The 13,150-nt window shown below is 37.3% G+C and overlaps 1 protein-coding gene across 2 annotated transcripts in view; it reads left to right on the top strand.

Annotated features, from left to right (window-relative positions):
• Positions 1 to 2,608: 2,608 nt before the first annotated feature.
• The window catches only part of LOC122062952 (5'-3' exoribonuclease 4-like), a 37,061-nt gene continuing 26,519 nt past the window's right edge, over positions 2,609 to 13,150 (top strand). The window contains exons 1-9 of one of the 2 annotated variants that reach the window (XM_042626610.1): positions 2,609 to 3,084; positions 10,684 to 10,786; positions 10,875 to 10,951; positions 11,033 to 11,224; positions 11,392 to 11,511; positions 11,638 to 11,700; positions 11,790 to 11,930; positions 12,062 to 12,226; positions 12,624 to 12,701. In XM_042626610.1, the coding sequence (XP_042482544.1) occupies positions 2,878 to 3,084; positions 10,684 to 10,786; positions 10,875 to 10,951; positions 11,033 to 11,224; positions 11,392 to 11,511; positions 11,638 to 11,700; positions 11,790 to 11,930; positions 12,062 to 12,226; positions 12,624 to 12,701 (1,146 nt within the window). In that variant the 5' untranslated portion in view covers positions 2,609 to 2,877. The remainder of the gene's footprint in view (positions 3,085 to 10,683; positions 10,787 to 10,874; positions 10,952 to 11,032; positions 11,225 to 11,391; positions 11,512 to 11,637; positions 11,701 to 11,789; positions 11,931 to 12,061; positions 12,227 to 12,623; positions 12,702 to 13,150) is intronic. The other variant, XM_042626612.1, reaches the window with a different exon arrangement.

Here is a 13,150-nt window from a genome sequence, read left to right on the forward strand (position 1 = left end):
TCCCCTTGGATTCCGAAGTCGTGCCTTACCTTTCCGTCGCTAGAGTAGTGTCTAGTGTCATGAGATCTACACTCTAAGGTAAGTAACGCCATAAACCCTTTAGGTATGATGAAACCCTTTGTGTATGTAGTTGAATCTAGGGAAAGATGAAACCATTGTGTGTTTTCCTTTAAAGATTTAAGAAGGGAAACAAAGATTTGTAGGTTATTGAAGTGGCATTTGAGTTTGGGAAGGGGATTCCAAGATTTGGGATTTTTCACGTGAAGGTACGATTTCTTTCCCCAAATCACATTAATAGCTTAGATCCATAGTATAATCAGGTAGATGAGGCTTAGAATGTGTGGAAAATGAAGTGGGAACCACTCGATTAGGGTTCCAAGAGTTGGAATGGAAGGAAGAAGGAAAATAACAAAAATTCGAGAAAATCGACGAGTGCCTGACCCGCTGGTGTGACCTACCAGTCACCCCTGATCCTTCTGGTTCTACCAGTGGGTGCCTGACCCATCAGTGTGACCTACCAGTCACCCCTAACCCCTTTGGTTCTACCAGTCGATAACATCGACGAGTGCCTGACTTGCTGGTCTAGGCAGACTACACAGGTGGGTTCTCCTACCCACCTGTATGACCCACCTGTAGCCCAAAATGAGCTCTGTTTGAGCTTAAACTCATCGACAACCTTCTTCACACTATTATATGCATCGTGACCATATCATACATCACTTATAGTCCCGATTTATACGCATACTAAACCCTTTATCTGTGCTAGGTTTTGAGAAACTCATCTTCTCACTTTGAATCTTACTTGTACCGCGAGTGTTGATTCTTCTACTAAAATAAGTAAGTGGGGAGAGGACTTTGATCTTAATTTTTTGAGTGTTTTTGGCATCATATGCATTCATGGACTATATTGACATTTCGATTGCCATTCTCATGCATGTGATTGATGAATGAATGATGCATTTAGAATTGAACATGTTGTATTTTAAATTCTATATGCATGATTACTTGATTGAAATCTTGAGCATGGATTTATCATATGATGGATGATGATGACGATGTTTTTTTATCATGTGTATGATTTCTATACTAGATGCCGTAGTCGTCTTGAAAACAAATGCATTGGTACACCGTGGAATGGGATACGAAAGTACTATGCAGTTGTTCTATCTGATATAGGAGCATGTGGTTAGGATTTCATACTCCCTCGTGTTATGATCATTCCCAATAGGGGTTTACGTGTTGGGTTATCACTGGGGGGAAGCATCGGTCACGGACCTTCATAGTGGTTATAAGTATGCCTGGTTGATATTTAGGACAGTTGGAAACCTTGATGATATATTTAGAGGGCCAATCGTACTACTTTTAATTTCTGCTATGGTTCGACTACGATTTATTTTTTCGAGTGCTCACGGTGGGCCTTCTCTGACAACCCCATGGGCGTATCGTGAGATGGATAACGTGTCTCGAACCCGGGGTATACTCGCACTGTGGTTGTGAGTAGCACGTTACCTATGACCTATAATGATTGTTTAGATGGAATATGATTAAAACGAATCTCATGCATATGGTATCGTTTGAAATGCATTTGATTGTGTGCGTCTTTCTTTCCATTTACTGAGCTAGTGAGCTCACCCCTCGTGTACACACATTTTTAGATGATTTTGCAGGATACTCTGTAGAAGAACCCGTGCCGGGTCCCACTGACCCTAGTGGGGGATTAGTGGGTCCCTGAAGAATTTGAACACGATGACGGCTCCCTGTGTAAGGATAGTGTTGCAAGGCAACAATGATATATTCTATTTACTGTACTCTTTTTGATTATTTTGGTATATTTTTCTTTTATGCTATTGATAGTTAAATTTATATTTCTTATGTAAATATCATGCCTACGGGCCCATATGTAAATACTTTATGTATAACAATTTTGGTATCAAGAGTATATGAGAAATTATAGGTAATTATTTATGACAAGACTTCCGCTGAACTATTATATTATATTCCATGATTACATGTGGTTTGTTGTGATGTGGTTACTGTATCAGATGATTCTTGTGGTTTTGGGTTACCCAGAGGGAACCCGGTCACCGGTCCAATTATATGTGAATGGGGCGTGACATACTACGTGCCCCATATGATTCTATCAGGAAAAGTCCTTGTTGCAGTTGTTCCAGTGTCGACAACTTACATTCAAGGATTCCCATTGGGGTTACAACATGCGATTCAAGGTGTGGGTCAAGTGTATGGTGGGAGAAAATCGTTTTAAGAAACTCTAGTAATATAAAAGGTTTTTGATTTGTGGTTGAATTACAAAAGGCTAAAATCATCTTTTATAATTTAAAACTAACACCACACTCATAGCACCATCTGATTGGAGAGGATTGTGTAATTTCTATAAACACAGCGGAGGGGATGTAATAAGAGTAAAGCACAGGAGAGGGGGATGTAACTTAAAAAAAAAGAATAGTAAGCGAGGAGTGGGCACTTTTTGGGTAATTTTGAAATAATCATCCAGTTTTGAGTTATTTGGTTAAAAAAAAAAAAAACATTTGATTGGTAATTTTGTAAAACAAACCAATGGGTAATCATGTAGTTTTCCCATAATTTAATCACAATATGGTTACGGGCGGGTGTGCGATGAAATCGCCAAGGCTCATGTCTCTGTTGTCTGCGATTCTATCATTTCTGGAATCCGTATTGCCGACTACGGAGCTCGCATCTTTTTTCTTATAACTCCTCCATGGATTCGTCGTTTCAATTGGTCTATGCTCAACTGATAATGTCATTTCCTCATCTATCAAGGATTTAGGAGCTCCCTCGTGCTGCAAAACCCTAATTGTTCTTTCAAGGTCGCTTCCGCTTTGACCCTGCAGGGAAATCATGGGGGTGCCGGCGTTTTATAGATGGCTTGCTGATCGATACCCTCTGTCAATATCTGATGTTATCGAAGAAGAACCTTCGGAGGACGCGAACGGCATCCTTTTACCCATCGACGCCTCTAAGCCAAATCCGAACAACATGGAATTCGATAACCTCTATTTGGACATGAATGGGATTATTCATCCTTGTTTTCACCCTGAAGGCAAGGTATGGATTTTTTTACGAACTTTCATTCTTTGTTTCCATCATTACGAAATAGAATCGATGTGGATGTTTGGAAATTTCCCGGGGGCGTGGGCGGAAGCTGCTGACAGACAAAGATTAGCACTGCTTCATTTTTGATAAGGGTCGTTATTGATTGTATTGTTGAGTTAGTAAGGAAATCAAAATATTCCTAAAATGTGGGGCAAATGCTAAATAAGAAGTTCGCCTACCATTGTGCAGAAATTAGTAAGTTTTAAAGTTCCTCAATAAGGTATGCAAATGGACCATGTTCAACAACAACCGCTCAGCCTTATTCCAAGTAAATGGGTTAGCTACATGGATCCTTGCTTTCTAATTAGCTGTATTCAGGGTCATACTTGATACCAGGTAATGTAGGACTAGATTTGACAAACCAAACTAGACCCAAACTGCAGGAAAGTTAAACCAAAGAACCACCAATAACCACCCAACAGTAAACAGCAATAACAGTCCAATACTAATAAGTCAACAGTCCTTAAAACAACCAGAATTATTAGATCCAGAATCTGGAATGTCAGAAAGCAGATCTTGCACCAACAAATAGAATATCCAGCAACAGAAATAAAGTATGGAACAGGTAGGATCAGAATCAAAACATAGTAGGACCAGATAACCAAATCAGAACTCGATTCTGGGACAGCAGGTTCTGTAAACAGACAATCGATCCTAACAAATTCAGAATCTTCAACAGCAGATGTTTAAGTGACAAATAAACAAATCTAAATATTGAATAGCAGGTCCATTCCATTGGGAAAACATAGGCAGCAATCAACGGTAGCAGCTAACACAAATCAGGCAACAATTACTGGGCAGAAATCACCATTGACCAGCACTGAAGAAAACTCAGAAACTGGCAAACCCATGGTCTGATCGGTACCAAACTTGGATCGAGTCCCCTTCATAATGCTCTTAACACTCGACTAAAACTACAAGGCCATTGGGTGGCCAGAACTCCAGAACAGATTGGGTCGACAGAATAGAAGACAGAGGTTCAGAACCCAGAAAATTCTGCAGAAAAGTTCAGTTGCTTACCTGTTCCGCTGGAGAGGATAACCCAATAAAGAAAACCAGAAATATAAAGATCCACTCGGACTTCTCGCAACAGAGTGTCACTTGGATCATACACCAAGTCCTTCTTCCTTGATCAGACACGAGGAACAACCATGGAAAAACCAGGGGCAGTAGTACAAGAGCTTTCTTTTCTTAAAAATCAAACCGTGGGCCTTAGTATGGTGCCCTTCTTTATTTATAATGATAGGGTATAAGATTACAAAGAATAGAAACTCAAAAACATCTAAATATTGACTGAATAAACTACCAACATGTAGTTACTAAAACTGAAAAATTGTAATCTAGTAAATTAGAAACTAACTTAGAACAGAAATTAGAAACTAATTTAAGATTGAAAAATAGAAATTGAATAAGTAACTAATAACCCCATCATAGCCCAAACCGTGGGCCATTAGAAGTAGCCATGGTCGACCTCAGCCACTATGGTGATGGTTAACCCTCTTCCTCCTTCTGGAATATGTTTTTAGTTCTGCATCACAAGGGCTAAGCTATGCATCCCTTTCCTCACCATTTCTCCTAGAGTTATTTTAGGTAATGCCCCTGGCTCTTTTAGTTCCTTCAACCTGAATCAAATTACTCCCTGGAGCATCCAAAGGCCTTTGTTGAACATGGTTATGCCACCTCAAACAACTTTTTCATAGCTTATCATGCTTCAGAGTTTCTCCCAAATCAGCTCTAATATGATCATTCTAGTTTTGCCACACATCCATCTCAACATTATCATATCCGTTACTCTGAGTTTATCTATATGATGCTTCTTAATTGCCCAACATTCCATACCATACATTATAGCTAGTCGTATGACTGTCCTATAAAACTTTTAATTTAATTTTTAGAGGAATACATGGATCCAACACTCCAGATGCACCTCTCCACTTCATCCATCATATTTTAATTCTATGTGAAGCACCATCCTCTATATCACGTTCTTTATTTATAATTGAGCGGAGATACCTAATATAATCAATTTTCTGGAGTTTCCCTTTAATCAATTTTCACCATTTCACTATCCATCATTGTGTAACTAAAGCTACACACCTTATACTTCGTCTTGGTTCTACTTATCTTTGAACCTTTTAATACAGAGTTAGATCTCCATAAGTCCAACTTGGCGTTAATCCTAGCTTTTGTCTCATCCACCTAAGCAATAGCATCAACAAAATTTATACACCAAGAAACCTCATCTTGAATGTCTTTGGTTAAATGATTCATGACAAAAAAGAGCAACCCAATCCACGAGGCTCCCATTACTGCAGGGTCTGGAAGGGGCAAGTGTACGCAACAAATAAACGCCAACAGATAGGGGCATAAAGTTGATTTTTTAATGTAACCAACTACAATTGGGAATTCACTACATTGACCCCCACAATTTTTACACTAGTCAGCACACCATCATTTATATCTTTAATTACGTCCACATGTTTACTTTAACACTTCTCTTTTCTAGTACTTGCTAAATTAATTCCCTAGGGACTTAATTGCATAAAACCAAATTGGTTATTTGTAATAACTGTTTATTGTCTTAGGTGGTTTCAATAACCCTCTCCTATAATTTTATAGTATGACTGATAAATTTTATGCATCTATAGTTATTGTAGCTCTGAATATCATATTTATTTTTGTATAAAAAGCGTAACCACATTGCTTCTCCTCTATTCATCTGGCATGTTTATTGTGCTTATACTCTTATTAAATAGCTTGGTTAGCCAAGATAAACCATAGATTCGTAAGCTCTTCCACACTTCTATTGGGACCTTATCTGGGCCTAGTGCTTGCCTACTATCATCCTCCTTATAGATTCCTTCGCATCTACGATTTGTGGTGTCTTGATAGGTAATGTAGTCTTCCGGGGACCAGACTTAATGTAGAACTAGGATTGGCAAGTTCAACCTAATCCCAAAGCTGCAGGATACTCCAAAGAACAACCACAATTGAAGTGGGGCAATAGAACAAATAGATCAAACTAAAAGAGAAATCAGATCTGGAACATTCAAAGCTATCGATCCCAATAGTAGGGTTTCTCTGATCGGACCACTAGTACTGATAACAAGGGCTTAGACTTCAAATAGGTCCAAATCAACTTAATACCATGAACCAAAGTCCAAGAGAACAATAGCAATAGAAACGAAGATCTCAGTTCTGGACAGCACAGGCCACTAAAAGATAAGAAAGGGAAGATTTTAAATATCTCTCTAATGGCTGGTCAGAATGACCAGATCTTTTGGTCGAGTGGAGGTCTAGATGGGAGGAGAGTCGACACTAGTTTTAGCCAATTCTAATGGCTGAAACTGTTTCTGGTAGCCAAAACTAAAATAGAAACTTCTGAAATTTCTGGGTAGAACTGAAAGGAAACTGAATTTAATACCTGTAGAAACTTGAGCAGATCAATAGGTCCTTGAGTAATGAGAAAAGAAGAAGATAAGCAAAGGAAGAGGACCTCTCGGGCTTCCCACCACAGATAGTTAACTGGATCAAAAACCAGTTCCATCAGCTTTGATCAAAGACAGCAATTCTCAGCAAGGAGAAACAGCAGCAGCAACCATGATTTAATTCATCAAATCATTCTAGCTTTAGGAGCCTTCTCTTCTTTATTTATAACGTTGATAGGGGGAGGGAATTACAAAATAGAAGGCTCCTTAAAAGGAAACCACAAATAAACTCCTAAAAACAGTACTTTCTAAAACTGAAAATAGAAGCTAATCTGAAAATAGAAACTAAGTAAAATGAAACTAACTTGACTTAACTCCTAAGAAATAACAAAGACTGACAAATTAACTGAACCCAACTAAAAAGGAAACTAATGAAAAAGGAAACAAGTTAGTTAATCCCGTATGCAACCTTAATACCTCCAGTTTAGATCAATAAAAGTGGCCTATTACACTCAAAACACATGGGATCAAAGGCCTAACATGTATGGAATCCAACCCTAGGCTTATTCTTAATCAAACAAGCCTATTTTGGTGATGAATCTGCATCAACACTATTACTCAAAGTGTCTTCGTTTAGTAGGCTGCAAAAATAAACTTTTAATCTCTCTTTAATGCCCGCATCCTTTATTAGTACTTTACCATCTTCACTTTTAATACATTTAACATGGTCAAAGATCTCTACTCTTCCTTTCCCTCATATTAGCTATCTTATAGATAGATAAAATAGCTTTTTCCCCTTCCTTTGTGTTCATATTGTTAAAAAGATTTTCATATTTATTCGCCCTTGCTTTTCCCACAATCTTTTTAGCTTCATTCCTGGAAAATTTATACTTTTGTATGTCCTTTACATTTTTAGTCCTTTGCCTAGTTATTAAATTCTCCGAATTATTCTCAAATAATTCAGCCGAACAGAATTTTATCGAATTTTACAAATTATTCTGTCCGAATCAAATAAAAAATTCTCAAATTTTATTGACTTTTTAAAAATTCACGAATAATTTAGCTGAACCGAATTTTGTCCGAATTATAATCGAATTTTATCCCATGTAAAAAAAAAAAAACTTTCCATTTAATAAGTCAGTAAGCCTTTAGAAAATAGTGTGATTATAATGCATTTATTATCCTAATGTTACTTTTTTTTTTTTTTTTTCTAACAAAACCAACAAAGCTTATCTTTCTTGAGGCAATCTCTCGCACTTAAAAAAAAAAAAAAAAAAAAAAAAAATCTCACCCCATTTTGGTTTGATTAAGTCTTACAGTTGTTACTCTTTCTCTAGTCTTTAAGGTGAACATGCATGGTGGGTGACGTGGGTTTAGCTGAATTTGTGCTCAGTCCCACCTCTCAGTTTTTATTTCTCTGATTCAATTATTTAAGTAATAGAAAATGAGTTTAGAAAAATAAAAAGAGCTAAATATAATATTTTTATCTTTAAAATAAAAAATTTTAATTTTTATAACATTTGTATGTTACGTACATATGATAATTGATAGATAATATGAAACAAGTATTGCAAATATTAAAAATAACATCTGAATTTTTTGTCCGCTTTTTATTTTTGTAAACGAATAATTTCTGAATCTGGATCCGAACTCGAATTTTATTATCTCTGCTCTTTTTACCGATATTTTGACCGAATCGTTGAATTAATGAAACGAATTAATCTGAATAATTCTTTATCCGAATAATTCCCGAATCCAAATTTATTAACTATGGTCCTTTGTCATGTCTTAAAACTAGTTTTCTTAATTTTAATGGCTGCTTGAACCTCATCATCCACCAAAAAGTCTCTATAGAGGAATGACATTTTCCTTTTGATTCGCCTTTGACATCTTTGGCAATCTTTTGAATGCAAGTAGTCATCTCATTCCACATCGTATTAGTGTCTCACTCAAAGTCTTACTTCCCTTGTTTAACCACTTAATTGGTAAATGATTTCAAGGTATCTCCTTTTAAGCTCCAATAACTTATCATAGGGCAAATAAGCTCACATTTCTTATGATTCTGTGTATTGAGGTACATATCCATTACCACTAATCTATGTTGTTTGGTTAGGGTACTACTGGTATAACCTTATAGTCCTTACATAACAATGTATCGGACCTTCTAGTTTGGAAGAATTATATTTTGGTATTATAGTGCACACTTTTGAATGTAACTAAATGCTCATCTCTCTTTTCAAAGTAAATGTTTACAATGGATAAATCACAAGCCACAACAAAATCTAAAACTGAGATCCCTTCTTCATTCCTCTCTCCAAAATCATATCCTCCATGCACACATTTATAAACTTTATGATCTCTCCCAACATGTCCATTCAGGTCACTGCCTATAATAATCTTTTCTCCTTTACTAAAACTTTGCACTAATCCACCTGCATGTTTCCAAAATTGTAATGTACTACTTTCATCAAATCCTACTTGTGGTGCGAAAGCGCTAATTATATTAACCTCCTTTTTTAACACTAGCTTGATGGACATAATTTTATCTCCAAATATTTTAACATCCACTACCATCATTCTTTAAATCTTTATTCATTACTATGCCTACTCCATTCTTATTACTTTTATCTCCCTGTATACCAAATTTAAAGCTCATCCAACTCCTTGGTTTTTTACAATTCCATTTAGTCTCTTGAATACAAGCTATGTTAATCCTTCTTCTCCTCATAACATCTATCAATTCTAGACTTTTGCCCGTTAACAACCCAATGAATGGGCAAAGTAGGTAAATCATTTTATGGGAGAAACTTATATTATAGAATCAAAATTGTTAGGAAAAGTTATATCTGCCAATATTGCATGAAGTGTGACATGTATGAGTATATAGGCCATTTTCTTCAAATATGGCTGGTAAAAGTCACTGTGAAGCTGTAAGATCTTGTTCTATTTTATAGAAACCCATATTTTCTTATAATTGCCTCTATAATATTTTACCTAATGATTTTATTTCGGATAAACTGTATGTCATGGGTAGGTGTTTCGGGTGCTATGAGTTAATAATTGCAAGACTAACATCTCTATTACAAGAAACTACCCTGGCAATTTATAATCCCAAACAATACCAATAGGATCAGGAAACAAAGAAATAATACCATCAAATAAACCCCCAAGGATACAATACCCATATAGGATCAATACCAGCCCAAAACACAACCCGATAGGAGAGAGAAAGACCTACTATAGAGTTGGAGAGAGAGAGGTGCGGCCAGGTCTGTAGGAGTCCGATTGAGCTGCACTATTGGGCGTAGATAGTCCCTAGGGAGGGTACAAAAATCCCCAAAGTTGAGAGGATTTTGACGGCTGGTTGTGAAGTTACAAGCTTTCTTGATTTTCTGACCTAAGAGAAATAATCGCAGGCTTCAGGAGAAAGAATCAAATTTGGTTTGTAACTTGGATAGATCTGAACTTTTGAATACTCACAACAGTCACATACTTCAACAGCAGTAACTTTAGGATAAAATAGAAAGCTTTAAACAAGAAGAAACAAAGGGAAAAGTCAGGGAGGAGCGGCTGTCTCTACCCGGGCTTCTCACCGACAGCTATCCCGGCTGTTCTAAGCAATTGACTGCAATAATTCTTTATTCAAATATGAAATTATGAGTACATAGGCTCTTCTATTTATAGAGGGCAGAATAGCAATCAAAATACTACTAGGAGCTAGTTTCCCAATAGGACTAGACACTCCTACTACAACTAGGAATTCAAAATTGGACTAGGAATGATAAACCTATGTCGAAAACAACGACAATTTGGACTCGACATACCACTTACTCAACTCGATGGGCCCAATGGCCCACTAATTAATTAAAAACTACTAATTATTTCCCTAGCTGATGGGCCCAATTGGCCCTTATTTGTACTTAGCCACTTAGGTGGACCAAGTAGGGGTTCGGCTGGCTTCTTGGCTGGACCCTAGCCACTTAGGTGGACTAAGGCTGGACCCTTCTTCCTCTCATATTTTCTTCCATAATGTGGATCTACATCAATCTCTTTCTCTTTAATAATCTTTCTGAACCTAATTGTCAATTAAACCCTAATGACAGTGCATTGTTGGAATATACAGCCTGCTCCTGCCACCTATGATGATGTATTCAAATCAATATTCGAGTACATTGATCATCTCTTTTCATTGGTCCGCCCAAGAAGGCTTCTTTACATGGCAATTGGTGAGCATATTGGATTTGGGAGCCTCTTTTGATATTCACCTTCTCTTTGACTTGGATCAAATCGATTTCTGTTAATGAATGTTTACAGATGGAGTTGCACCAAGAGCTAAAATGAATCAGCAGCGTTCACGGCGCTTCAGAGCTGCAAAAGATGCTGCTGAGGCAGTAAGATTTCTTGCCGCCTTATCTAATGCTGAGATTCATTTTTGCTGGAATAGTCAATTTGTTATTTATTTTATATCATAGGAAGCTGAAGAGGAAGGACTGAGGAAGGAGTTTGAAGCTGAGGGGAGAATTCTGAGTCCGAAGGAGAAGGCTGAAACATCAGACTCAAATGTCATTACTCCAGGCACTCAATTTATGGCTGTGTTGTCTGTAGCTCTTCAATATTACATTCAGTGTAGGATGAACCACAAACTTGGTTGGAGTTTTATTAAGGTTAGAATCACCTTTAGTTGATGTTGTCTCCCTTAGTCTCGTAGGATTGGATGATTCCTGCATGTGGAGTAATCCTTGCTGGTTGTCTCCTGAACAATTTGGTTTTCAGGATACTTCTATCTCTCTCTAAGTTTATTCATGGGGCTGCATTGGGTGATTATTTGAAGGTTATTCTCTCTGATTCAAATGTTCCTGGTGAGGGTGAACACAAAATCATGTCCTACATCCGGTTACAACGTAACCTTCCTGGTTTTAATCCAAACACGCGGCACTGTCTATATGGTTTGGTGAGTGTGATTTTGCGAGGCTGTAGTTGTTCCACCTTAGTTATTTTTCCTCCCCTCCCCACCCCCCTTTCTCTCCTTTTCTTCAATCCTTCTTCAGAAATGAACTGTTTGCTATATCATACTCAGGATGCAGATCTGATCATGCTGTCTTTAGCTACTCATGAGGTTCACTTCTCAATTTTGAGAGAGGTAGCTACCGTTCTCTGAACATTTCTCATTATCTATAAATTGTTTACTTTTTATGATTACGCTCAGGAATTTCATAACTGACTGTACAGGTGATCTCCCTGCCAGGGCAACAGGAGAAATGTTTTATATGTGGTCAAGTCGGTCATCTGGCTGCTGAGTGCCGTGGACAAAATGCCGATTTAAATGAGAAGGCAATAGATGACACTCCAATTCACAAAAAGAAATATCAGGTTGCATTTCATGCTTCAATCATGGATTGGTTTGTGCTACTTCTTTCTCTTTGCCTTTTCTTTTCTGGGGCACAACTCACTGACCAACTATTGGAAATGTTCTCATATTCCATTATTCTCTCTGTGGGCAGTTTCTCAATATCTGGGTGTTGCGAGAGTATTTACAATATGATTTAGAGATTCCCAACCCTCCATTTGAGATAAGCTTTGAACGTCTAGTGGATGATTTTGTTTTTCTCTGTTTCTTTGTTGGCAATGACTTTCTTCCACACATGCCAACATTGGAAATCCGTGAGGTTGGTATTTAAGAATGATCTCAGCTCCATAGCTTAAAACTATTATTTTTAGTTTGGTGGTTTATTATTTTCAGTGGGAAAATCTTAATTGTAACCAAAATGGTGAATGAAGAAGTTGTGACCTGACCTTTTTGCCCTTTTAAGATAAACACACTTTTTTCTTAATGAGGGTAAATCCTGTGATTTTACATAAATACTGCATTAAATAAGTATTAACTTTTAAAAACCTTTTTTTACCTCTGCATTAAATAACCTTTGGGAGTAAAACAAGGGGCAATTAAAAGAAGGTTACAACTTCTTAGTTCACCCCTTTGGTGACAAGAAGTTGGCACCCTTTTTCAATTAACTTAATTCAACTCTAGTTATTATTTATACCCACATTTTTCTGCAACTTCAGGGCGCCATTAATCTATTGATGTATGTCTACAAGAAAGAGTTTGTTGCTATGGGTGGCTATCTTACAGATGCGGGTGAGGTAATCAGTCAGCTCCATGGGTCTCAGTTAATTTTTGTAATATTCAGTTCTGTACATTTGATTCTGCTACAGATGCATCATGCATTTGTGTTTGATTCTTAAGTCTTAAATGGCTGAAGTTGGGTTTTGAGTATCTCCTTGCAGTTGCTTATTGTTATAGTTAGGAAAAAGTTTCCCAGGACAGTGCAGTGACTACAGTCAAGAGGGTACCTTAATTACATGCTAGTTGTGCCACATGGAAGGGAGATATGGCAAATCCGACCATTGAATGTCTAGAAATTGATCTTGATTGGCCATCACATGTGTAAAATTTCAGACTTCAAATTCAATCATATACTCCTCCTGTACGATGCGGATTTGAAGACCTACTCACTTAGGAAGAAGACCAAAGGAGGCCAAACCGTGGTCTAGTTGCTGCTGCTTTAGTTATGCTGTTTTAGTTCCATAGT

This window comes from Macadamia integrifolia, unplaced genomic scaffold (assembly GCF_013358625.1).
Source record: "Macadamia integrifolia cultivar HAES 741 unplaced genomic scaffold, SCU_Mint_v3 scaffold115, whole genome shotgun sequence".
Taxonomy (NCBI): Eukaryota; Viridiplantae; Streptophyta; class Magnoliopsida; order Proteales; family Proteaceae; genus Macadamia; species Macadamia integrifolia.